We start from the raw sequence: 25,204 nt of genomic DNA on the forward strand, positions 1-25,204 counted from the left end.
TGAGGACATGCACGGGGAAAAACAAAAAATCTGAAGCAAGAGAGAATTCCCTGCTGGTGACATAAGTTTCCCTGTGAGGATGAGCTCCGTGCTGGAGCTCAGTTTCAGTGTCAGGTGGGCAGGAAGTGCATTGTGTCGTTCCTTGATGTGAAACGAGAAGGTTGAGGACGAGACAGAGTGAGAGCCAGATGACATTTAGTCTGTGAAATGAGGAAGCTCGCTATCTTTCAGCTTTAGAGGATTAGCTGGAAACAGTCCGTCCGTCTCTTTATTTTATACACCCTCGGTTTTATCGAGCCCTTCAGGGAGTCTGAGCTCCGCAGTCCTGGGACCACGACTAGCACAGCTAATTAAACCACAGCCACTGAGTGTGTGTGTTCGTGTGTTCGTGTGTGTGTGTGTGTGTGTGTGTGGGAAAGAGAGAGAAAGAGTGTGAGTCCAATCAATGGAACTCACCCTATAATACATACACAAAAAGCACTCATTAATACTAGGCATTACTGAAGACAAACACAAAAAAAACGGTTTTCTAATTTTTGCACAGAATTTTCTTTTTTCTATTTCTGTCTGTCCGTCATTATAACCATTATAAGCGAACATGTGATGGCCGGGGTATCTGTACAGCCATCCGGAGAGGATATAAATGTCAAGTATATAAATGTCAAATGATAATCTCTTTAGAGAGTGGACTGGTTGAAGGAAACACTCTTTAATCTGATTACTGAAGGAGGTTTATCTTTCTGAAGTTTTTATCACACAATTCTATTCAGCTCACATGTAAATCAGATAAGCAGAAATTATAAATCTGATCTTTAGTATCAAGTCAGAGTAACTTCACAAATATGTTATAAATGTAAGTGTATTAAGTATATGTATTAGATTTTGTGAATTTCTTCCTCACGTGTTAAGGATTATTTATAGCCTGTAATTTCAAAGATCAGTTTTAAACATACTCACATACTCATTGCATTTTTATGTTTAATATACTATTGGTTACTGCAATGAAATCACCACAAAATCCTAAATGTTGGTGGTTATTTTGAGGCATTTTCATGATGTGTGGTTTCTGGCTTAGCTCTATTGTTTCCTTTAAAGACGCAGGAGGAAATTGCTCCCAAAATTCTCCGTCAATATGAAATTAACATTTTCCTTTATCTGGAATCCAGCACATTGTGGATGCCAGAAACTTTTGAATTTTTGCTTCATTTTGGGTGGATTTTCTCCAATTCAGCAGGGAATGTTTGGCCTAATTAGGACTAAATGGAAGGATAATTTCCTCCCAGGGTTCTTGGCATGGTTGAAGCTCTTCAGGGAGAGCACATTTCACCCCGGGCGTCGCTCTCCTCATTACACCCAGTCTGACTCCAGCCCACTCTTAACGCCCCCACCCCTCCTCTCCCCGTTTTCTCTTCGATGTTGGCCTTGGTTTTGAAAAAGTGCAGCCTGCCAAAGTTCCACTGCTGCTTTGATTGTGATGCTGATAATGAGCTCTGGGACGCTCTTGTCATTTTTGTCCTCACCGTGATGTCTCTGTTTTCTGAACCATGCAGCATTAGGAAGATCCAAAGGTACAGTACGGATCCTGTTACTCACCTCATTGCCACATCTTTGCCATGTGTTTGTCACACACTGCATGACCTACAGGAAGTGCCGTGCGTTGTGTGTGTGAGTGAGACGCTGGAGGTTTGACCCCGTAGAACTTTGTAGCTTAAGATTTCTGTCAGTGCTAAATAGGTCATGCAGACAATGCAGGTCTTTCTTTCTGTGCTTAAACAAGGAGCATATTTGTAGTTTCTGCCACTAGATAAACTTGTTTCGCCCGTTAGAAGGCAACAATAGTCTCTTGTTTGGTCTCAGCCAAGTAGATAGTTCGGAAGAGCCTTTTCTGTCTATAAATGAGTGTTTTTGTTTCTTCAGAGTTTATTCTGCCTGTCACCAAATAGAAACATAGCGAGATGTGTCCTGTCATTAACATCTTATTCACTGTTTAATCAGCTCACTGCCATGTTTGGTGATCCAGGTATGTGTTTGCAGCCTCAGCACAGCAACTTCTGAGGACTGTGACTTTTGAATTTGGACTAAAACCGGAGAGAACCCTCCAGTAAAACGTACTATGACAAGATAGCCACTGTCCTCCACCAGAAAGTAGTTCTACACACCTGAGAACCTCTAGATTGCCGTTTTTACACGACCTTTTGCGCAGGCTAACCGTAGATCCTGCGAGAGAATTTGCCAAATTAGCCAAAAATGTTATCAGCATTTATTTTATTATTTTGGACAGAGTTGTTTTGACGTTTGAATGATTCATGAAAGGTTTTTTTTTTTTTTTTTTTTTTTTTTTTACATTCCATACAAACTGACTCAGTGCTGTTGCTCACAAACATAATCACCATGACGGAGAATGTGTTTGGAAATCAGTGGATTATTTCAATCAAACCTTGTTTCTTCTTGGCTATGACTTCCACCTCCACCCACTCCCACTGTGGCGCTCATGAGACGAAATCAGATCTGGGTTCAGCGCTTTTCCTCTTGTGCGCCGACGGGTCGGGAAGCCTCGGCCGGCCTTAAGCTCCGCCCACACGACCTCCAGGACACAGAACAAACCACGCCCGCCCCACCCTTCGGCTTTGCTGTCCCTCAGTTTTGACCGGCTGTGCATCTGTGTCCTCACTTGCAGCATGGGTGTCAGGGTGATGGACACTTCTTGGGTGTCGCGCAGGGGCACGCGCAAATGCTCGTCCACGCCGCCGTGCGTGCACCCCCCCACCCCGCCCATTGACGCCCCCTTAGTCGAGCAGCCGGGGGAGTTCTCGGCCTCCCCCTCTCTAACCCCTCCTCCCTCTAGCAGCGACCGAGCCAGGTAAGGCTGTTGTTACGCCCCTTCCACCCCCCACCTGGTCCTCCGCACACGTGCGCATGCACACATGCGTGCGCTGCACACGCACAGACACCCCCACCTGCCGCTGCTCCCCTCTCCCTCCTTGGCCGCCTGCTGCGTGTGCTGCTGCAGCTGACCACAGAGCGGCGCCGTCTGCTCCCACCCACGTTTTTATTTCTTTGTCTATGTCCACCACCAACTCCCTCCTCCCCCTCCACCCGCACACAGACACACACAGACACACACACACACACCAACTTCCTCCCTTCACAGCACATGCCTCCGTTCTCTTCCCTCCTCCCCACGTGCCAATTCCTTTTCTTGGATCTCTTGCTTCATATTGTCATCACATTGCTATTTAAGGGGCCGTTTACGCGAATACGGGTTTCTCTGAAAACGCGCAAATATTTATGCGGTTTGGCCTTGCGTTTACACGAAGCCGGTGTTTTCACCGAAACCGCACTTTCTTCGAAAACGCTCCTAAGGGTGGATATATTTTTTTTAATTTTCTTTTTTAAACGCCGCCTGCTCGGATTCGTGTAAACGCCGAAAACAATATTTTTTGGAAAGGCTAATGTTACACAACGAAAGCGATTTGCAAACATCCTGTTGCACTTTTTATTGGTTTTCTTTTGGGTCGGCAGACTGGGATGCTGAAGCAGCAAACCTAAATGACAAAAATATTGGCAAACTTTTAATGGCACAACTCCCAGTCAACCTTAACATGGACCTTTTAAGGCTTTGTGTTCAAAAATAACTCGAAGCAGAAGTTCAACTCTCGTTCATCCACACGGTCTTTTCATGAACGATCTTCTTATTCTCTTTGGCGCTAATGTTGTAAGCGTGCTCCTGCTTCTTTAAATACGCCGCGTTACAGGTGTTCTTCTTCTTCCTCCGCCTTCAGGGAGCAAACTTGCGGTACCACTCTAGGCCGGCCATAGGTACTACATAATTTTCAGTCGTTTCCAGCGTCTCCGTGTAAACTGAATTTTTTTTTAATACGGCTTCGTGTTAACGCATTTTTTTTCGAGTGCGGTTTCAAAAAAATCCATCTTTGTTTAAACGGCCCCTAAGCTGCGAAGCTCATCATCAGTTAAACAGATTTTTATTGTGTGCAGAGGTGCTTTGTTGATACATGTGCATGAGTAACGCTTCTTTTGTGTACGTGTGTATTTTCTTTCGCCGTTAGTCCGAGCATCATTAACAACATAAGCGTCCATTGTCGCAAGGCTCTACAATGGATGAGGTGATGGACTGTTGCATTTAATTTTCATCCGCAAACACTGTCTCCTCTAGTGCTCCACCCACCCAACCCCCCTGTTTATCCCACCTGACACAAACTATTAATAAATTTCCTGTTCTACACCCCCTACCAATCCCCCCCCCCCAACCCCCGCCACTAAAGGACCTCCCAAACCTTCACTGCAAAATCAAGAAATGACTCCAGATTAACGTCTTTTCTAACCCTGCTTCCCCCCCCGTGAGTCGCTCATGTTTCTATCGTTGCAGCTCCGACGACGCCTCGTCCAATTGGTCGGACTCCTGTAACGTCTATCCCTCCCCCGAGGAGGAGAGGCCGCCCCCCCCTTACCCCTCCTCCACCTCCTCCTCTTCCTTTCTCTGCTCCTCCCACTCGCTCCCCCACCACCACTTCTACACCCGAACGCCCTCGATCGCGCGTCCCGTCGCTCCCGGCCCCGAGTCCATCCCCCCCGGCCCGTCCCCCCCGCCCCGCCGCACCGGCTACAGCCCGCCCCCGCTGCCTCACCCCCTCTGCCCGTCCCCCCAGCAGCTTGACGTCAACTCCAACCCCAAACCCAACTCCCTGCACCTCCCCAAGCAGGCCTCCCTGTCCGACGCTCCGCATGCGCTCCCCACCGACACCAACGGCTCCACCCTCTATATCAAACCCCCGCTGGTTCTCACCCGTCACGATCTCTTCCTGGGCTCCTCCCGACCCACCAGCGCCCCCTTATCCGCTCCCCCTCCGTGGGCAGCCTGTGCCTGTAGCCGGGAGCGAGGAGCCAAGTTGACGAGGTAATGATCACCCAACCCCGTTTTTGACTTCCAGCACAACTTTACACAGCGAGAAGCAACAGGGACAACGAAGGGAGGTGGGTGGATGCGAGGATGGGAGCGGGTGGGGTTAGATCAGATGTCCTGCTTCTGTTATCCGCCGCTCCTCGGGAGTTTCCTCATCAGGTCCACTTTAGATTCGATCGCCTCGAACCCTCCATGGAACGTTCCCATGTTGGTGGGATGATGGGGCGACAGTTGCCAGGCAACAAAGGGAAATTCAAAGCGTTTCCTGCATCCCCACAGTGGGTGGTTAATGAGTCATACCAGTGGGCCCGGGCGGCCCTGATCCCTAGACTGCAGGATCAGACCTTGAAAAAGGAAAAAAAAAGCCCCAAACCAGAACCAAAGTGTGCAGCAGCAGCAGCAGCAGAACAAGAGATGACAATGGAAACACAAAGAGCATCGCTCGTGAGTGACGTTGGTTCAGGACTTGCATATGTTCCTCCTCCCCTCTTCCCCCGCTGAGCACCAGCGGTCAGACAGAGGATAATCCAGTTGCCACCTCCAGTCCCCTCCCCCAGTCATCATCGTGGCTGCGCTGTGCCTTTAAAGTCAGGAAAAATCCAGTAAGCCAACCTGGTTTATGCTGGGATTTTTCCAACCGCTTCTGCTGCACCGCAACACAGACTTTGTCTGTCTGCAGCGGCGGCCACTCGCCCACTGCGACAGTCACTGCAGCTGCTCTTCATATTCTTTTTTTTTTTTTTTTTTTTTTTTTTTTGCGACAGGCCAAAAGATTTAGTGGGTTCGACATGGAAAAGTAAGATGCCATTCTAATGGCTTTTCTTCCGCCATCCTTCCCTCTCTCTTTCCCTCTATCTCTGTCTGTCTGTCTGTCTCTCTCTCTCTCTCTCTCTCTCTCTCTCTCTCTCCAGCACTCTGAAGAACAAGGAGCTGTCTCCTGTGATTGGACAGAAAGGCATCCAGGGGACGATGTCCTCTGGTGGACAGTCACCACACTCGGAGCACAGCCCACACACCCTCAGAAGAGGTATCAGTGACGTGTTTGTGTGGATGTGCTGAAACCAACTAGATCATCCACTGCTGTGCTGTTCAATCATTCAGTTTCTTCTCCAATGACTTTTGTGAAGAAAGTACAGTGTTGGGATATGGGAGACAAATTCCCACCCAGGTTAATAGAATTGTTCTTTTGAATTCTACTTCATTTTTATTTTTCCCTCTTTGCAGCAAAGAAGCTCCAGAACCCAGTATTCACTTCAAAATGTAGAAATGAATCAAGTTTAACATCTTTGAAATCCATTGAAATCCCTCCATTACACGTCCTGTTACTGCCAGTGATTTTGTGAACAAAATCATTGTGCAAAATTAGGCAACGAAATGTGGTGAAGCTTCTCCTCATAGGGGGCAAAATTAAAGAAAATAGAAAATAAAACACACTCTGCTGCTGCTCTTTTTGAAATCTACTTTATTTTACTGCTACTTCCTGCTTCATTTTTCTGTCTCTGCAGCAAAGAAGCTGGCCCCAATCCCACCCAAAGCCCCCTACTGCCAGACAGGAGCCATGTCGGACCAGTCCACGGGTCAGCCCTCCCCCGTCAGCCTGTCGCCCACGCCCCCCAGCACCCCCTCCCCGTACGGCTTCGGCTACCCGCAGGGCTACGCCACCATCGGCTCTCCGAGCCAAATGGCCCAGATGGCCACCACCCCGTGTCTGTCCTCCCCACCCTCGCTGGCTGGGACCCTCACCAAGGCCAGGCCCACCCCCAAGCCGCCCCGCCAGAGACCCAGCCTGCCCCCGCCGCAGCCTCCCAGCACCCCCGGTACGAGTCCGCAGCCGCTGGATCACTCCACAGGCCTCCTGGACGGCTTGTCGCCAGGAGAGAGCATGTCCACAGGTACGTCCAGCACACTGGTCCCAAGCCGGCCACACACTCGCTTTCAACTGCTGTTTCTGGGTGGAGTGCCGGCTTTCTAATCATGTTCGGTCTGACTTATTTTTTTTCCTCTGTCAAACTGCTCTCGTTGTCTCACCTGCAGCGGTATGAGCCAAAAGGTTCAGTGTGATTCTTGTGTGTGAGAGGCACTTTTAGGGTAAGCAGGAGTGCCTGTGCTGAAGCCCACCCCACCACCACCCCACCGACCCCTTCTTCCCTCACCACATACACACACACACACACACACACACACACACACGTCACCAATCACCACTTCGTCAGCCTTTGCATGGTGGCTGAGTCAGAAGTGAAGCACGGCTTACACGCTCCAAAAGAATTAAAAAAAAAATCCCTCCTCGACCCCTTCCTGACATCACAAACCCTCACCCATAATCCCTTGCACAGGCTGCTCCCCGTCATTTCCTCCCACAGTGGTGAGCCGCGCTGCCCACCACTATCCCGTGCAAATGTCCAGCCCTTCATCTCCACCATGGACATTGTCATTCTCACAAGTGACACCGAGGAGACCAAAATGGCACCAGCGTGAACTCAATGTATCAGTTGATAGAAGAGCGTACAGATATACTGTTTGCATAATACATTTTTAAAAGTGACCCCCACCACCCACAAAAAACAGAATGAAACTGGTGGGCCTGAGGCCCGAGGTGGGGCTGAAGGTACTGCAGCTGGGGAATGACTGGTCATTTAGAAAAAATCCATACCTCACAGTTTTGTATTTTCTTATTCAGTTTAGCTCTTCGTTCAAAATCAAAGTGAAAGCAGATGATTTGATTACATGTCACCCCTCATTTGATTTGAATTGTGTAAAAATTATTGTTAACAACAATCAGGCCATCGCTTCACTTTTTGGGGTATTTTACATCAGCTGCTTTTCTGTATTTGTGTTGAACCTCGGTGTGATTACTTTAAATAAATAACAAGACAACAGACGTCACATTTGTGAGATCAACTCTTGTGGCCTGATTTACTGACGGTCTGTCAGTGTGTGTGAACTTGTTATCACACACACAAACAGAAAGTGATCTACTCAGCAGGCTCACTGAGGAATGACTGCATCTGTGGATTTTGCAAAATAACACGCTGCCTAAGTGAAAGTGCATTATGCACATTTCTACCACAGTGGGCAAAAAAACCCAAAGCAGCACACACGTTGTGATTTACAGAACCTGAACTAATAATTACACCAACTACTAACTGTTTGTAGTGACGCTACTACTGCTGGGGATCAAACTAAATCCGGCTGTGACAGTGCCCTCGTGTATAGTGTTTGATCTGTTCCTTTGGTCTCAGCACATTTCACGCATTATGTCACTCATCCCGTGTTGAAGGCTTTCATCTCAATAACTGACACCACAAGTGTACATCATGCTGTCCTGTGTGCCGTCCAGACTCCCTCTGCAACCTGGACATCCCCATCATCGACGTGGAACTGGACGGTATCTTCGACTTGCCCCACATCTCCCCCTTCAGGCACTCGCTGGCGCTGCTGGAATCGTTGGGGTGCCGAGCCGAGTCGGAGGAGGATTCTGAGAGCACAATTCTATGACACCACTGTATTTCCCTCCACACACACACACACACACACACTCACACGCACGCACGCTAGGACACAACGCTTACGACTTTGCCTGTTCGGGTGTCAACATCACGCCTCATCCGTTCTCCATCCGAACAGGCGGACCTGTAAAAAAAAAAAAAGAAAAGAAAAGTAGAAGATACCAAGAACTCACCTCAATGAAATTCTCACGGCCATCACGAGATGTCGGGGGGACGTTATCATCCAGGGACCGTAGCTCAGACACGCGATTTTACATTTTTGTTTGAGTTTTGCTGAAAACATTCTCTTTTTTTTAGTTCACTTTTTTCTTTATTTCTGCCTTATTCGACTCACTTGCAATATTGCCTTTAACGTCCCGCACGAGAGAGAGAGAGAGAGAGAGAGAGAGAGCGAGAGCGAAGAGGAGGCAGAAAGGAAGAGGACGCAGCGCTCTGCAGCAGAGTGACGAAACGCATGAGGACGTTAGTGCACGTCTTCCTCCTGCCTTCGCCCTTCATCGCCACCGTCACCTCTCCGGGTTGGTTAAAGCCCCCCCCCCCCCCCCCCCCCCACACACACTCCAGCCTCCATCGCGCCCCTCCCCCTCCCCACACCTTCAGCCTCTCTCACCAACATGAGCATTCACTGTGAGTGCGTATTGGAAAGTGTGTACGTGTGCGTGTTTCTATGTGTTTGGTAATTGTACTATATGATGTTGCACTGTTGGTGTCGTGGAGCTTAAACAGGAATGCATGTTTTAGACATTTTAGGGAAAGAAAAAAAAAAAACAATCCAACACGGGGTTTTGAAGAAACACTTTGAAGCCCCCAATCCCACGTCTCTCTGTATTTATATGGCATCTGGTCGGGAGTATTTATTGTTTATACTGTACATTTTCAAGATATATGATTCAACAACTCGAGATCAAAGGAGAACCTATTTTGTATCTACAGGAGAGCTATAAAAAGTACAGTTTAGTCCAGAAGGTTGCCAGGGGCCTGTTACATATATAAAATACATATTTTATGACGGGTGAATTGGATTGAAAGACTCAATGTGAATAGATATAATTATTTTGAAAGGTTTTTTTTCACGTCGGGAAGCTGTGAAGTCGGCTGGAGTGTGCCATCAGAACATTTTCTCCAAATCCATTATTAAAAACTGAAGTCCAAGCCACTAGTGGGTTTTGACTTACTCACTTTACTTTCATTACTGGCTCATTTTTGTCCTGTCTCATAAAAGCCAGCACAGATTGTTAACTTGCGATTAATATAGCATCATATTACTTATTATTGGCACCCCTTTGTTCTCCTCCTTGTATTCAGCACAGCTGATTCACAATTGTATTACTGTAAATTTGTGGGGGGGGGGGAGATTGTGCAAGAACGTAGCAATATTTTTTTTTCAGAAGGCACACTTCAGCCTTTTTTCAGAACAACCCATCGGATCATATTTTTATCTCACTCCCAGGAAAAGAGCGTCGTCCGCCTCAAAGTATTTTTTTTTTTTCCGAGAGTGCGCGTTCACTCTCAACAGCTGCATTTTCTGCATTTTGCCCGACAACTCGGATATTTTTGGTCGATACATGTGAAACCGCAGGCAAAAGCAAAGACATGTGTAAATGTGTTTATTTAAAGAGAGTATTTATACAGATATATTTCCGAATACTTTTTACAGGCTCTGAAGAGTTGTGATTGTTTCTCATACAAACACATGCATCTCATCCGAAGCTGTTCAAAAAAACTAAAACACGGGACCAGAATTTTCTTGCTGTCACATTTTTCTTTGCAATCATAATTTTAATGTGATTTTCCACACTTCTCATCTTCTACCATCACGATGCTGCTGCGACATCCCGTCATCAAAGTGTGACATTATTCACAGAACTTTTATAGGAGAAACTTTAAACATATAGATATATAACTACAGAATGAGCATTATAACAGTCTAATGTCATTTATTATAATATTGCTGGTTTTGAGCACAATATTCACATTCACAAATCAGAGCATAGAGTTCACGCAAGGAAGCTACCGTTGCAACAACAACAAAAAAGGTACAGAGGAAGTGTGTCAGAAGATTGAGTTGTGTTTTAACAATCTGTGAATAAGACATAAATATGTGTATGTACTGTGATGGTTACAGTTTTAAAAGAGAGCAGACTAAATGTTTCCACAGTCAGAAAAAAACCCACAAAGAAAAGCAGTTTTGAACTTTTGAAAAACTTTACAACTTTACATTTCCAATAAGATAATCAACTGAAAAAAAAAAACAGTTGAAAGTATACAGACAAAATTGACTTTTTTCCTTGGCTCTAAAAATCAAATGAACCATTTCATTTTATCAGGTCCTCCCACAGCATCAAATGCGCTATACATATATATATATATATATATATATATATATATATATATATATATATATATATATATATATATATATATATATATATATATATATATATATATACATATATGTATATATGGAGCGCAAGTATATATATATAGAAATAAACATTGCAAAATTTTAAAAAAGTAATTGTCGGAGGTAACTGAGGTGAATGCCGGTTTTGTTGTCGTCTGGATTTGTGTGTCACAACGTGCTGCTCCTTGTTTTCTACTGATGCGTCTCAGATGGAGGCCTGTACATAGAGTTGTACATAGAGTCATCAAACACAACTTTATTGACAATACAAACGGAAGACAGGAAACGGTTGGGGAGACACACCAGTATTACAGCTTTTTTTGCGATCACTGAAATACTGAACAGCCTTTTTTCTACATGAACATGTGGAATGTATTGTTACAAGGCGGACCGTGTGTGTGTGTGCGTGTGTGCGTGTGAGAGAGAGAGAGAGAGATTATGCGTGTGATGTGACATTGTCTCATGTGAAAGTCGGCAGCATGCTCTTTTACCCTGCCAATGGAATAATGTCTCATCTTTTGTCCTTTATCAATGTGCTCATATTTATTTTTCATGAGTGAATAGATGGAAATTTATATATATATATAAAAAAAGAGGGGTCATTCAATTTGTGCCCAAGATATTTCCCTTTTTCTCATTATTACGTCAAATTTAACATGGGTTCTGCCAACAGTTTGATTAAAGCATTCAGTCAGGGTTTTTTCTTTTCTGTTTTTTAAAATCACGGTTGTTCAGTTTGGTGCTTTTTGGTGCATTTTTTTGGGTGAAAACACACAAGCAAATCATAGAAAAATCTTCATCCCTTGATTTTATTAGTGCTCAAAAACATGCTGTTTATTTCTCATCCATCTACAATCAATGTGTTTTGTGTAAAGGAATGGGGGGCAAAATTGAAAAAAAAAAAAAAAAGGGAAACAAGACTTTATGTAGGAGAAATCTTTATGTGTCAAACTGTGGTGACACTCAGAGAATAAATGCCTTTCTGAAATGTGCTTTCTCCCAGTCACCTGGCAGAACACACTGTACAGCAAGATGACATTAAAATTAACCTCATCCGAATGTTCAAACTATTAAAATTGTGAGTTTTTTTCATAATAAATAAGCCACCTGGAGTTTTTGTGCTCTCATTATTCTCACTTAGTCTGGATAATTTTAAAAAGAAAATAAGAACCCAAATGTGGTGGTATGTGGAGATACACATTTGACTGGCTTGAAAGCAGATAAGGTTTTTTAAAAAGGAAAAGAAAAGAAAAAAGTCTAAAGAATCATCAAACATTGGAGTACATTTTCTCAGGTCAAAATCTTTTAAAAACGGCTCAATGGCGTGATTTGCTTTCTGTCCAGTCTTATATGTAAACTAAATACATATCTGTGTCATCAAAGCATAAATCCTGATGAGTTTAACAGAACCTTCAGACAAAAGGGATTGAACGTCCTGTGTGTGACACAAATGGAACTTACTTTGGAGCTTCTGTCAGAGATCTTAAATGATGTTGTCAGAGAGGCTGAGGGGTCCCATTCCTGTTCAGAGAAGCAGACCAGCAATCAACTTCATTCTTAATCCAACAGAGCGAGCAGCGTCCTGAGGAGTGGTCAGGGTGGGGTGGGGGGCGGGGGGGTGTATGACCTCTCACCTGCGTCCAGGTCCAGGACGATGGGCGAGTCGTACAGCTCCAGGTGCTCCTCTGCACTCAGCAGCATGTCTCGCTCCAGGAGCTGGTGGATGACCTCTGGAGGGACGCACAGATGTTGGACCTCATCCAGCACCGTCCCTGGCAGGACCTGAAGAAAAAAACGCTGGACCCTCACATAGTGCTGGGCGTAAAACAGCTCACATGCTCTCTGGGGCTGATACCACAGACTGACATCGCCGTTGGATTCCTGAAGGTGTTCGTCCAGTTTCTCCAGCGCCTCCAGGACGGTGGACACCAGGCTGTCTGTGTTCTCCTCCTCATCATCAGCATCAGCATCGTGCGGCCTCTGCTCCACGTACATCATCTTTGCGACGCAGAAAAACAATGCATGAAATGATTGGAGAAATCCCGAGTTTCCATTGCTACTAATAACATGACAGAGAAGATTGGACCTTGTAGCTCCACTGCTGGAAAATCCTCCTCAGAGGATCATGGATCAGTAAGACAACCTTGGAACCTTCCAACAAGTCACTGCAAAAGGAAGTTATTTCCCAACATAAATACAGCCTCCTTCAGACTAAGTGATAAATAATTAATTCAACTAAAAGCAACAAGAAAAAAATTGAAAGCACCTTGCAAATGTTTTTGAAATCTTTTTTGCCATTCATCTTTTATTAAATGCCAACACTCATTGATTGTTGTTCTCTTTTGTTTTTGAATGTATATAAAATAATGACAAATATTCAAGGTTTCCTTTCACTTTAGCTATTTAAAATCAGATTTTTGTATTGTAATATTGAATACAACATTGTAATATTAAGCAGAACAAATAAGTAAGCAGAAGTTCTCTGACACTAAAGTGCTGATTTCTATGAAACTGACAATAAACTGTTCTGCTAAATTGTTGTTTATTTTTCAGGGAAAAAAAACTTTTAAAGTGACACAAACATAATTCCACCTGTCAACATGGAACTATTTTGCAACACTGTATAAAACAAAACAAATATAGCATCAATATGAAAAAAGACATAACCAACAGCACAGGTGACAGTGTTGTGTTACCTTTCTACGAGGTGTTGCATGTTCCTCAGGACGGACAGCAGGACATCTCTGGACGACTGGAGGACACAAACGCGTTACCGCACTTGTTCACAGATGCTGAGAGGTTTGGCTGAAAGAGCCTGAACTCACCTCCACAACGTGCAGCAGGCAGGTTGGAAAGAGCAGCAGCAGGCCAGTCACACGGTCGAACATAAACTCTCTTCTCAGCTGGCGGTCCAGCTTTTGAAAGTGAGCTGCAAGGACCCCGGGTGACGGAAAGTGGAGAATGAGGGGAAGAATTCTAGGAGGCCGTGATTGACAGCGGCACAAAGAGACCGCCTCAGATGCAATTATAATGCAGAAAACATAATATGGCAATCAACACATCACACATATATTTTCTTTATGATGTGTCGTTAGCGAATGGAGGCGAATACGACATGTTTCAGAAATCAGGGAGTCAACAAAAGAGGAATGAAAGTTCAGACTGGTGGAAAGGGTCAAAGGTCGACAGTATGTCACCCAGTTCTTTCATATCCAAGGTGAGAACATTAGCCTGTTGTCTATTCCTAACTTTATCCATGGTTCTCCCAATATTAGCTCATCTTTCATGTGCGCGCCCCTGACAGTCAGTGACACACAAAGACAGCGGAGTCAGTGGGAGTTTCTTTCTTCTTCTTCTTTCATGTCGCGTCCCTATCATGTCCTGCTGCAGCAGCTTTCACAAGGACGTCCAAATGTTCAGACATGGAGGTGAATAACCCGTAAAAACACCAACAGAGGAAACAAAATCAGCTCTGCCATTGTAAAGAAGAATACTTTGCCCAGTCATTCTGGAGGCCTTTGCTGAGGGGCTAAGACGCATTGCTTGTTGCTATAATAATCCAGAAAATGTCACTTTTATTTTTGTCAAAAGGTTACATTTTTGTTTAAAATAAATCAAAATAAAAGTTGCAATACACTAGTGAATTTTGTTAGAATAAATGATGTAACAAATTCATTACTTACTGTAACTAAAACATGTCCAAAATATTGATGTCCATAGCAACAAAAACAACAATTTCCCTTTGTTCTTATTCTTTTTTTCAACTACATACTGTACGTTTATTTGCTTCTGTTGTTTCCGTATTTCTTTTTTTCCCTGTTTTATTCCAAATTATTAATTTGAAATGCCCCATTTGTGACTCATGCAAAGCATCATTCAACAAGGTTTAAAAGGCTGATTTACTGACTTGCCAGTGCCGTCATGTGCTTCTTCCTGTCGTCAGAATGTGTGGGGAGCAGACCGGCCACTATGAGGCGCTGCAGAATGAGCTTCTGCAGGCACAAGGAGGCAGAGGAAACCAAAAATGCAGCATTGTCCAAAGAAGCACGCGCACACACACACACACACACACACACACACACACACACACACACACAAAACAAAACTAGAGAAGATCGTAGATTATATAGAGTTACACCCCCTCCCTCCCAAAGACACAGTTTCATCTTTCCTTTCCACTTTACCTCCATCCTCGTCTCTCCTTGTTTGCCCCCTTGTTTCTCCGTTGAGTTCATTTTGAGCACTGAAAGTTCGGATTTGTACACAAACGTGTGTATCCTAGACACCCATTGTTCTACACACCCATAAAAAAAAAAAAAGCCACCCAACTGGGATGCAAACACAGTGGAACCAGAACTCAAGCTGAGCTTTGGACAGGAGGAGGACGTGTTTGCAATGAACTGGGGTATTGCAATTTATTTTGGCTCAAGTAATATTTTCATATTATTTTGTTAAAACTGTTATTTTTCTGACGTTGTAAATTATTGTGGAAGGTTTATTTCGTTGTGTTTTGACACACACTCATGTACCAAATAGGGGATTGTACTGTATATATGCACGCCATCATTGTTCTGAATTAAAATCTCAGTGAATGTGGCAGCTATTGGTATGTTTATTCCTGTCATAAACAAAAACATTTGACCATTTAAATGCAATATTGACTGACATTTATGTCAACTGAGTATGTACATTTAAAAAAAAAAAAGTAAATATAAAATATATTAATATTATATTATAATTGATAACTGAACAAAATGATTAATCTTGTTTAGACTCTAACAGTTTAATTACTACAAGTTTTTTTTTTTTATTATTGAATCGTTAACTGTGTTTTTCTTTCTTTCTTCAGATAGCAGTAGATTCTTTCTTGACTCTTGGCTCGAACTACTTGTGCAGGTAGACACTTCATTAGCTGTGAAAAAGAGGCCTAACTTACTTCTGGCATCATGCTCTCTAATTCCAAAACTAACCTCTGAGGCTCCCTCTCGAAACAGGTCCAGCAGAGTAATGTTGCTCTCCACCACCTCAGACACATGGTGTGTGATCATCTTCGGAGAGGAGCTGCCGCTTGACGAGTTGGACGACATGATGGGAGCGACAAACCGGGTGTTATGACGAATTCTGAGTCTCGTTTTTCCTGCGCCTGTTCACGTCCGGTCACCTGAAGACAACAAATTCCCCGGATGGAAAATAAATCCATCTCCCAGAGATTTCGGGAGTCTTCGTGCAAGTGTTTCAGTGGGTTTCAGTGAACTACATTATAATTTAATAACAACATGCGAATACTTTCTACTCAATGTTGCTGTTGGTGTTGTTGATGATGATGATGTCTTCTTAAAAAAAGAAAAGAAAAAAAAAAAGACCTTCTTGCAAACACTTTCTACTGTGGGTTTAAAGTCCGAACGAATTCTGACACCAAAGTACACATCAGAAGACACGTTCTGAATAACAAATCGGTTGTGATTAAATATAATTTACAATTTATACCTTATATTTGGTTTAAAATAACTTCATAATCACGTAGGAGCGCGCCGTCGTGGCTATGCTCGCTCCCGTCGATGAATGCGCGATTCTCAACAGACAATCGGAACTCGGCACAACACCTCAGTGTTTGGCGGGGGCGTAACCATGGCAACAGTTTTTGCTGGGACAACTCATGGAATGTTTTCATTTTAAGCATTTTTTAAATTACCTTGTTATCACATTTTTCAAGTTAGATTTTCGACTGACAGTTATTCTGACTCCAGTGCTTCACAGTTGCCTGTTCGGGTTGATTTGTCAAAATTAGTGAGAAAAACATAATTAAAACAAATATACTGTTTAAGCAGGCACTGCATTTATTTGGAATACATATTGCTCATTACCTTTTTTTCTTTTAAAATTTTGACTTAAAATACAATTTAATGCTGCATAACTCTGACTAGGAGTGATATCTAGCTTGGTAACAAGTTAGTCCAATAGTGTTAGTCCCACATACGTATCCAGGTTTTAATTCAGTAGAATAAATAAGAAATTACAAAAACACGACTATCTACTTATCTAAAATGTATCTTGCGGTTGTCCAACCAAACCAATAGGGGCCGCCCTGTTAGCGTAAAGTAAACAATCAAATGTAACTGTCATGCGCAGTTGGTGACGTGCGTGAACGCACCAGGGGAAGAAAAAATAAATCATACTTTTTTTTTTTTTTTTTTTTTTTTTTTTATATAATTTTTCTTCCAACTAAGGTAAAACGAAGCACCGTTTTCTGCATTTTAACTTTGAAAGACATGTATTTTGACAATGAAATAATATTTTGGATTTCGCCCTTCCGGTTTTGCGTGCTCAGAGGCGTTCAGGAAAGTCAGGAATATTAACGTTGAGGGTGGCGCTCGCTGAGCGTCAGCAGCATCTCCTCCGGTCAGATTGACGAGCGAACCTCCTCCTCGGCCTCACCAGTTCAGTCCCGTCGACTGAGCGCCAATGGACGGATAAACATCTGTGTCTGGGGCGATGTTGAGGTACGGAACTCTCCATTCCATGTTTTATGTGTATGATAACACGTCCGGTCATGTTAGGAGCTAGACCCTTAGCAGCTGGTGTTTTGTCCGTCCCTTCCATCCTTGGTTCGCTTGATTCACACCCAGATTCTGATAGCTGAGCATCATCGCTCGGTTTCCAGGCGCTAATCCTCAAGTCATTCCGTATACATATCTAGCTTTTAATCCACCGTTGTATGTGTGTTTGTGTACCAGCATCTATTTACGATTTCTCCCCTCTCAGCAATAATGTGTCTCTCGCTATGGCTGAGTAGCGAACTGGGTCATTTCCCCGTGGATTATTGATGTATCCAGCGGACAAAATTACTCATGTAAATGTGTCGTATTTTCCATTTGAACGGACTTTAAAACAAACCAACAACCCAACAGTAATAGAAAGTAATCAAAAAACCCTTTCGACCAATTTTTTTTTTTTTTTTTTTTTTACATATGAGGTTAACCAGCAGGCCCCCCTCATAACGCTCGCCCTGTGTTCTAATTAGTTCTAAGATAAATCATTGATTGATTTGTATTTGTTTTTATTTTTATGCATCTGTTTATTGTTTACACTTTTTGACCTATAGATATTTCAGCTCTGTTATATTTTATAGCTTTCCAAACACATTATATTTGAAAAGAAACCTTGGACATTTTACCCCATCGTGTGATATTAGTCGTCTTCACATTTCATGTGTGAGATTTTTGAGCTGTGTACCTTTAGATTGATTTTTAACTCAATGTAAACAATTTACAGCACTTGTAGCTGGGTTTCTTTTTAGTGAACACAACACCTGACTGCCGGGTGTGTGTTGACCTTGTCCTTGAGCCTTCTCTCCTTCTGTCTGTGGTCTCTGTTAGTCCTCACCGCCTTAGTAGTTGAATCTCTCTTCGCTCTTTTCTGCTCCCCTTTCTGAATCATCTGCTGTAAAGCCCTTTTGAAATGTCACAAATCAACACTACTGTAATATGTGAGTTTTTGCTGTGATTGATAAACCCATCTGTTGTTCTGTCTTTTCCAGATCTGTCTGTCATGGAATTGAATTTGATTCCATCATTCTCCTCCAAAGATGAGGAGATCAACTTCTGGAAGTCTCTCTCAATCAAGTACAAGAACAGGTAGGAAACAAACACATCTTTCATTCATCCCTCATGGCAGTGAATTATCTTCTTCACATCATGTTAACTCTTGAGTATTATAAGAGGTCCACTTCCTTCAGTGATTCTTTAAGAGGTAAATGTATGACTATAATTTAGAAAAGGAAACACCTGCTAGTTTATTTTTTTCCACCATAAAAAGAAGAAAAACACAAAACTGCACACGCGCTTGTAATCACAGATTGTTGTGTTTTTTCTTGCATGACAAGTAAATGAATCCGTGAACACTTGAAGCAAAAAATATAATTTTTGTAAAAGTTAATCAAGTGTTTACTGTCTGAACGATCAGTGTGAGACCTAACGTGGATGGAGATGACTGTGGGCCTCATTGTAATTTTGCTCCTTTGTTGTGTGTGTGGGAAGCTGGAGTAATCCACACCAGGATATTTCCACATTGTCACCGGAGCTCACTGGTCGGCTCACACAGTGTCTGTGAGAAAGCTGGGAGAGCTGCGACACCAGTCGGGATATCTGGTGACACTTTGAGATGTTGGCTGAGTGGGGAAACCACAGCATGTTTCAAATCAACCTTAAAAGGCTCCTAATCTGAGAATGGGATTATGTAACTCGTAGCTGCTCCCTCTGCTCCTATATTTCCTGAAAGCAGCGAACGCACCGTCCCGGAGGTGAAATCTGATCACAGATTGAAGTTTGATTGGAGTCTCAGCACCTTGTGTTGACAGAAACAGGACCACACCCACTTATGTAACCGTTTGTGGTGTCGTGTGTTTTCTGTGATGATGTTTTGTGGTGGCACCTCATTCTTGTTCTGAAGCAATGTTAACTTTAGAAGTTGCCAGTTACAGTTCGTCAAGTTGTCTCTCCTTGAGTTCTCCTTGATGGCCTTTGATCTGCTTTTGCCATAAATCAAGGTGAATTAATATAAAAGCGCTGCCATCTTGTCCTTGTGACTTATATTGGCCTCCCTGCTTTATTGTTAGCCATTCTGCACCGTCAGTCAGAGCATTTCTTGGGGCGACTGTGGCTCAAGAGGTGGCGTGGGTTGTCCGATGACTGAAAGGTTGGTGGTTCAAATCCCACTCCATCCTAGTTCGTTGTGGTGTCCTTGGGTAAGACACTTAACCCTAAGTTTTGCTCTTCAATATTGCATGCCTGATTTTAAGAGGACTGGACGGGTTAGCAGCTTTATTATGTAGGGCTGATGGACCCTCCTTGTTTAAGTGGACTTCTTTATGGAAATATGACTGTGTATTTTTGGGAAATGAAAACCAGTTTCTCTAGATAATAACTCATTGTCAAGATAAAGACACAGATACATGTGTATTTTTTTCCATTTATTTACACTAGTAAAATCTTTCAGGGTTACAGTTTAAAGTTATGATGCTGCAATCATCACCAGATGGTTTCAAGTGTTTTCGTGGTGGACCGACCATCAATGTGATGATGACTCTCTCATGCATTCACAGAATGGCTGGCACTGTACTTTAAGTGTGCATGCGTGAGTGCGTGCAAGCATGTGCGGTCACATCAACAGATGTTTACGTAATCACTCTTCACGGTAGAGCCGCTCGGTGATGTCGCGCTAATGTGCGTTAGTTGGCCACTATTTCCTGCAGCAGATCCATCCATGTTGGTGCTTCACTAACTAATTTCTTCAGGGAAGACCCAAGCTGTGACTGAATGAAGCTAGTCAAATCTATCCGTCTGTGCAGTGCTGGATGAATTCTAACTTCCTCATCAACTAAGTCCTCCTTCTATCACCGCCTGTAGCTGTCATGAGGCCCAGGAGGAGCTGCTGGAGTTCCAGGAGGGAAGCAGGGAGCTGGAGGCTGAGCTGGAGGCCCAGCTGGGGCAGGCCGAGCACCGCATAAAGGACCTTCAGTCCGAGAACCACAGGCTCAAGTCGGAGCTGGAGACACTGAAGGTCTGTGGGAGTGGGGAGAGGCCGAGGACACCTGTGGGTCAGCATGACGCCATTAATCATCACCGTGTTTAATAGTTAAAGAGCACACAGACAAAAGAGTGACAGCAGCTGCTGGACACACTCACTGTTTAATTGTGTATTTTATGTTGTTTAATTTTGTATGTGATTTGAAATGTTCATTTTAAATGATTCAATATCAGTTTTAATGGCCCTCAGACTTAATTGTCCCCCTCAGACGCACCTGCCAGGAGAAATAGATGTGCGAAGACTTTTCTGTTTTTTGATAAATCAACAACAAAATTCTGAGGAAAAAAAAATGAGTATGTTTTGAATAGATCTTTATTTGTTTAATACCAGTATCATCCCAAAGGGGACACTGACAGGAGGAGTAAATGGGTCAGGGTCGCTGTCAGTGTGCCGCTGCAGGGCCGTTAAATTGCAGCATCGCTGCTCCTCTGTGTTGGCCGCCCATCAGCCATGTCCTGACACAAAATGTCACAACGCAGAGATTGATGAGTCTTGTGCGTCTCCTCTCACCCCGTGTGCTCAGGACAAAGTGGAGCAGCAGTACTCTCAGAGCTACAAGCAGATCTCGGTGCTGGAGGACGACCTCGGCCAGACCCGCAGCATCAAGGATCAGCTGCACAAATACGTCAGGGAGTTGGAGCAGTCCAACGACGACCTGGAGAGAACCAAGAGGTCCGTCTGGGCCGGGGGGCGTTAGAGTAGACATCTACGTCAAAATACATCTTTCTTACTGCAGTGTTTGAGTATTGTTGTTGATATATATGTTTATAGCTGTAAAAAATTGATTTGAATTGAATTTTTCATTGTTATGTTTTTCAGTTTGATTTTCAAGTTAAAACCTGAATTGTGTTTCTGGTATGAGGTTTTATTTGTTTCCTCTTTTCTCACAAACATGATAAAGAGCTCAATTACAAAAAGTTATTTGTCTTTACCAGGGCTGGCCAAACTTTTTGACTGGTGGGACCAGAGATATATTCAAATCAAGGCTGCAGTTGTGTGTAGATGTTGGACCTTTGTCTAGAACTGACACAGCCAACTCAGAACCAACCCATTTTTAGTGTTGTGACAACTTCTTCACTTCCCGCTCCCTCCCTCCCTCCCCCTCTCCTTTCCTTCCTGCCTGCTGTCATTTTTCAGAGCGACCATCGTGTCCCTGGAGAACTTTGAGCAGCGCCTCAACCAGGCCATTGAAAGGAACGCCTTCCTGGAGAGCGAGCTGGATGAGAAGGAGTCTCTGCTGGTGTCCGTCCAGAGGTTGAAGGATGAAGCACGAGGTGACTTACTGACACACCGCCTGCGCTCGTCTCCTTTGGTTTGTGTCTTCTCTCGTGCTGTAGTCAACCAGACCAGTCCTTTACATCATAGATGTCAAACTCTGGCTCGCGGGCCAGATTTGGCCTTCAGTGTAATTATATTTGGCCTTCAAGGCAATACAAAATCACTACTAGAGCTGTCCTGCCAGTATTATACGGCACATGTACCGCTGATACTACAAATCCCAGAATGCTCTGCTGGTATCTAGGCACGTCAATCAGAACAGGATGTTCATTGAAGGATATTATTACTACTGAATTGGTTAATTGTTGTTACTTTATTTTCAAATCTACTATTTGCCCCGTGGAAAAATGTGCCTGTTGAAATTTTAATCAGAAGTCTACAGTTTTTATTTACATTTTATTTATATACATTTTTTTTTTTTTTTTTTTTGAAATTCAATTTAGCATGTGTGCAGTTTTAGGTTATTTTGCTTGTTCCATATTCAGGTTGAACCAAAACTTGCTTGGGTCCATATAAAAAGGTTCACAGTTCTATCTGGTGGAAGATTTTTTCAATAAATATCAACAAGTTTTGCATTTAGCCCACTGTGTATTTAATTGAATTGAATTGAATTGAATTGAATTGAATTGAATTTATTTGAAGAGGACAATACACATTAATTCACATTCTTATTCCTGCCAGTGTGCCAGTGTTAGCCCTAGGCTAATTTTCAACCGCAGTCCTCTGACTTGATGTTAAACCATAAAAAAAGACATTTGAGTTTGACACTCAGCTCTACGTGCTCTCTTCTCTCTGGCCTCGGTCTTGTCTTGGTCTAGGGTGAAGGCGGCTTTGGCTTTATCGCTTTCTATCGTCTTCTCACAGCTGCTCCTTCTGTGTTTTTCAGACCTGCGTCAGGAGCTGGCGGTGCGCGAGAGGCAGACGGACGTGAGCAGGATGTCGGCCCCCAGCTCCCCCACTCAGGACGGTGTGAAGAGCGACTCAGCTGTTCAGGCCTCACTGTCTCTGCCTGCCACGCCTCTGTGCAAAACTCTGGACAACGCCTTTGCCAACCAGACAGGTCGCTAACAATGCAACAAGTGGAGCCTCTTTTTTTTCCCCAAAATTTTTTTTACAAACACTGTTTAAATTCATTATCAAATTAAATTGAAAGTTTTTGATGTGTAATTATAATAAAAATAGGTAAGGTCCAGTAAGCTTTATCAACGCACATGCAGTGTTCATATTTTGTGCCAGACTATAAAAAGTAGATGTTAAATAAGATGTTTTTCCTCCCTTGCAGTTTTGTCTAACGGATATGGCAGCAACCCTCCGCTGACGCCCTCCGCCAGGATCTCGGCTCTCAACATAGTCAGTGATTTGCTGCGGAAAGTTGGGGTGAGTGCGTTGGTCTCCTCAGCTCCCGCCTCGCCGCCTTGCAGAGGGAGCGTAGCGCATGCAGTTTTGGCTTGACGCGACTCCATGTATTTGATTGTCCACCTCCAGGCTCTGGAATCCAAACTGGCTGCTTGCAGGAACTTTGCCAAGGACCAGAAGGCGAGGAAGGCGTACGCTCTGGACAACGGCAACGTGCTCAACGCTAACGTGGCTCGATACTCGCAGTCTCTTCACACGTCGTACTTTGACAAGGCGTGAGTGAACCGTGACCACGCCTGTCAGCTTCTGACAATCTTTCCGTTGTGCAGGAATGTATCTCACACCTGTGTGAACTCTTTTTCCCCCCCAGCAGGACAGAGATGGTCATATTCCCCACGTTAATATTTGGGTAAACATCTCCCCCTGTTAGCTGAGTGTGGGTGCGCTGAAGGAGGGGTCTTGCATGTAGCTGCTGTTTTTTTTTTTTTAACAAACTGATTTTCTAATGTAGAATTGATGGGATTTGCCTGTGACTGGTGGTTGGATGGTGAAAGAGGTTGTGGTGGTGGTGGTGGAATGTTCCTGCTGCTTTTCAAGCTCCTTCTCCTGTTCACTGGTGTCATTAGCCACAGCTTTATGAATAGTCCATTGGAGATTTTTCCTCAGCGGTGTGATCATACTACCTCTGACCCAGTGAATACACCAGCTGAACCTGTTCGTCTAGCTGGTTCTGCTTAAGTTCCAGAATTAGAAACGCATGCATTCCAATGAAATGATGTCACGTCAGTTCTCTGTTCAGACTGACCTGCTCAGGTGATTGCTTCAGTTCAGTGATTCATCTGTCAGACAGATAAACAGTCTGACTCTCATTTGATTAATCAAGGGCAACAAAGGGAGAAAAGGTTATTAAAATGTATTAAAAATATGACGCTGGCAAAAGTACAATTGTTTGTCAAGGAAAGACAACAAACAAAAACAGAGACTATGAATAATGATAATAATAATAATAATAATAATAATAATAATAATAATAATAATAATAAGAGAAAAAAAGCTATTGTTTTAAATGTATAAATGTTACCTGACTTGATGCAGTAAAAAGTTGTCAAACTGATTTTCCCCCTCAACATCCTTTGTTCTTAGCAGGAATGGAAACGAATTGAAACCTGCTTCCCTGACGGCCATCACCACCCCCCCGGCTGCCTCCTCGCCCGGCTTGGTGCCCCTCACCTTGTGACAGTGAACCCCACCCTGCCTGCCAAAACCTCTGAAAACAACAGCTGCGGTCACTCTGCAGACATGACGGTCACATGACTCCGAGCCCAGCCTGGTCTTAGAGAGTCGTATTCCAGAACCCTGATGCGACCGCGGTTCCCCCTCTGTGTTTTCTGTGTTAATGTGACCACACGAAGAGTTCCTCTTCACACACTCATGCCCTCGTGATGTGTTTTGTGTGCACCAGGTCTCTCCAAGATTGAGAAGTTATTATGCAACGACAGATTTGATCCAACTGTGAAGTTTTAACACACAACAAGAGCTGTTTTGCCTCAGCAATACGTTCAGTTCAGACTTGCACCAATAGATGAAAACAGGTTTAATGGGTTTGGCACAGCTGCCCCAAATAATCCAATCAATTATTGATGTTCCAGAATTGCCAACATGTGCGTCTGCCAGCCTGATGATGTGAACATCAAAGTGCGAGAGGATCTAAGTGACTGTTGGGTTTTTCACAGTTACCTGCTTATATCATATTTGTTTTTTGGGAGTTGGGAGAGAGTTGGGGGGTCTTTGTGTCATTGTGATGAGTCTAAGACACCATCTATCCTCTGAATGTTGGGACATAACATGTACAGTTTGGGTCATATTGATCGTTATTTGTAGACATGCAATCTGTGTAGTACTACAAGTACTTGTTTTTAAATTATTACCACATACTTTTAACACTTTATATATAACAAGCAGCACTTTTTTGGAATCTCTCCCCATTATTGCTGTTGATGTGCAATACTTCCATGTAGATTTAATTTATTTCAGGCTTCTTTCACAGCATGTTTTAATAAAATCCAAAATGGTACATGTCATTTCTTTCATCTTTTTCTGTTGAAAATGTTCTCCCCAAAAAGTTTTAAGAGTAAGCACAAAACGATTTAC

At 43.5% G+C, this 25,204-nt stretch overlaps 4 protein-coding genes across 12 annotated transcripts in view; 3 read left to right on the forward strand and 1 right to left on the reverse strand.

Annotated features, from left to right (window-relative positions):
• The window catches only part of LOC142893939 (rho GTPase-activating protein 44-like), a 53,086-nt gene extending 42,631 nt beyond the window's left edge, over nucleotides 1-10,455 (forward strand). For 2 of the 6 annotated variants that reach the window (XM_076034948.1, XM_076034947.1), the window contains exons 17-21: nucleotides 1,551-1,568; nucleotides 2,678-2,860; nucleotides 5,833-5,948; nucleotides 6,427-6,813; nucleotides 8,262-10,455. In XM_076034948.1, coding sequence (XP_075891063.1) covers nucleotides 1,551-1,568; nucleotides 2,678-2,860; nucleotides 5,833-5,948; nucleotides 6,427-6,813; nucleotides 8,262-8,419 — 862 coding nt within the window. In that variant the 3' untranslated portion in view covers nucleotides 8,420-10,455. Of the gene's footprint in view, nucleotides 1-1,550; nucleotides 1,569-2,677; nucleotides 2,861-5,832; nucleotides 5,949-6,426; nucleotides 6,814-6,955; nucleotides 7,010-8,261 lie in introns of all 6 variants that reach the window. The other 4 variants (XM_076034953.1, XM_076034951.1, XM_076034949.1 and 1 more) reach the window with 3 other exon arrangements.
• On the forward strand, nucleotides 4,116-5,821 carry LOC142894276 (uncharacterized). Its single transcript, XM_076035541.1, has 2 exons — nucleotides 4,116-4,124; nucleotides 4,326-5,821. Exons 1-2 carry the CDS (start codon nucleotides 4,116-4,118, stop codon nucleotides 4,917-4,919), a joined length of 603 nt encoding a protein of 200 aa, XP_075891656.1. The 3' UTR covers nucleotides 4,920-5,821.
• A 458-nt stretch (nucleotides 10,456-10,913) lies between the features above and the next one.
• tex47 (testis expressed 47) lies at nucleotides 10,914-16,161 on the reverse strand. Its single transcript, XM_076034954.1, has 9 exons — nucleotides 15,805-16,161; nucleotides 14,742-14,826; nucleotides 13,660-13,763; nucleotides 13,531-13,586; nucleotides 12,921-12,999; nucleotides 12,701-12,832; nucleotides 12,469-12,616; nucleotides 12,296-12,355; nucleotides 10,914-11,051 (listed from the first exon to the last, which is right to left on the reverse strand). Exons 1-8 carry the CDS (start codon nucleotides 15,919-15,921, stop codon nucleotides 12,318-12,320), a joined length of 759 nt encoding a protein of 252 aa, XP_075891069.1. The 5' UTR covers nucleotides 15,922-16,161; the 3' UTR covers nucleotides 10,914-11,051; nucleotides 12,296-12,317.
• An 882-nt stretch (nucleotides 16,162-17,043) lies between these two features.
• On the forward strand, nucleotides 17,044-25,132 carry LOC142893943 (nuclear distribution protein nudE-like 1-B). 4 transcript variants are annotated; one of them, XM_076034957.1, is made up of 11 exons: nucleotides 17,044-17,061; nucleotides 17,163-17,334; nucleotides 18,372-18,468; nucleotides 20,239-20,392; nucleotides 20,943-21,091; nucleotides 21,557-21,693; nucleotides 22,584-22,757; nucleotides 22,980-23,074; nucleotides 23,183-23,328; nucleotides 23,427-23,462; nucleotides 24,197-25,132. In XM_076034957.1, exons 3-11 carry the CDS (start codon nucleotides 18,383-18,385, stop codon nucleotides 24,288-24,290), a joined length of 1,071 nt encoding a protein of 356 aa, XP_075891072.1. In that variant the 5' UTR covers nucleotides 17,044-17,061; nucleotides 17,163-17,334; nucleotides 18,372-18,382; the 3' UTR covers nucleotides 24,291-25,132. The 4 variants fall into 4 exon arrangements, with proteins under 4 accessions (XP_075891072.1, XP_075891073.1, XP_075891074.1 ...); XM_076034958.1 differs by lacking the exon at nucleotides 17,044-17,061 and having other exon boundaries at nucleotides 17,118-17,334; nucleotides 24,200-25,132; XM_076034959.1 differs by lacking the exons at nucleotides 17,044-17,061; nucleotides 23,427-23,462 and having other exon boundaries at nucleotides 17,118-17,334.
• The last annotated feature ends 72 nt before the right edge of the window (nucleotides 25,133-25,204 follow it).

The sequence above is a fragment of the Nelusetta ayraudi genome, unplaced genomic scaffold (genome assembly GCF_046127955.1).
Source record: "Nelusetta ayraudi isolate G7.1 ecotype Tasmania unplaced genomic scaffold, CSIRO-AGI_Nayr_v1 ptg000042l, whole genome shotgun sequence".
Taxonomy (NCBI): Eukaryota; Metazoa; Chordata; class Actinopteri; order Tetraodontiformes; family Monacanthidae; genus Nelusetta; species Nelusetta ayraudi.

Bases quoted from the DNA above. Each gene is read 5' to 3' on its own strand.
- LOC142893943 (XM_076034957.1), top strand. From the start codon at position 18,383: ATGGAATTGAATTTGATTCCATCATTCTCCTCCAAAGATGAGGAGATC. The intron at 20,393-20,942 runs GTCTGTGGGAGT...CCGTGTGCTCAG, and splicing joins CGGAGCTGGAGACACTGAAG to GACAAAGTGGAGCAGCAGTA. The intron at 21,092-21,556 runs GTCCGTCTGGGC...GTCATTTTTCAG, and splicing joins GACCTGGAGAGAACCAAGAG to AGCGACCATCGTGTCCCTGG.
- tex47 (XM_076034954.1), bottom strand. From the start codon at position 15,921: ATGTCGTCCAACTCGTCAAGCGGCAGCTCCTCTCCGAAGATGATCACA. The intron at 13,764-14,741 runs GTCAGTAAATCA...GGGTCCTTGCAG, and splicing joins GCACATGACGGCACTGGCAA to CTCACTTTCAAAAGCTGGAC. The intron at 12,833-12,920 runs GTCCAATCTTCT...TGCGTCGCAAAG, and splicing joins TCCAGCAGTGGAGCTACAAG to ATGATGTACGTGGAGCAGAG.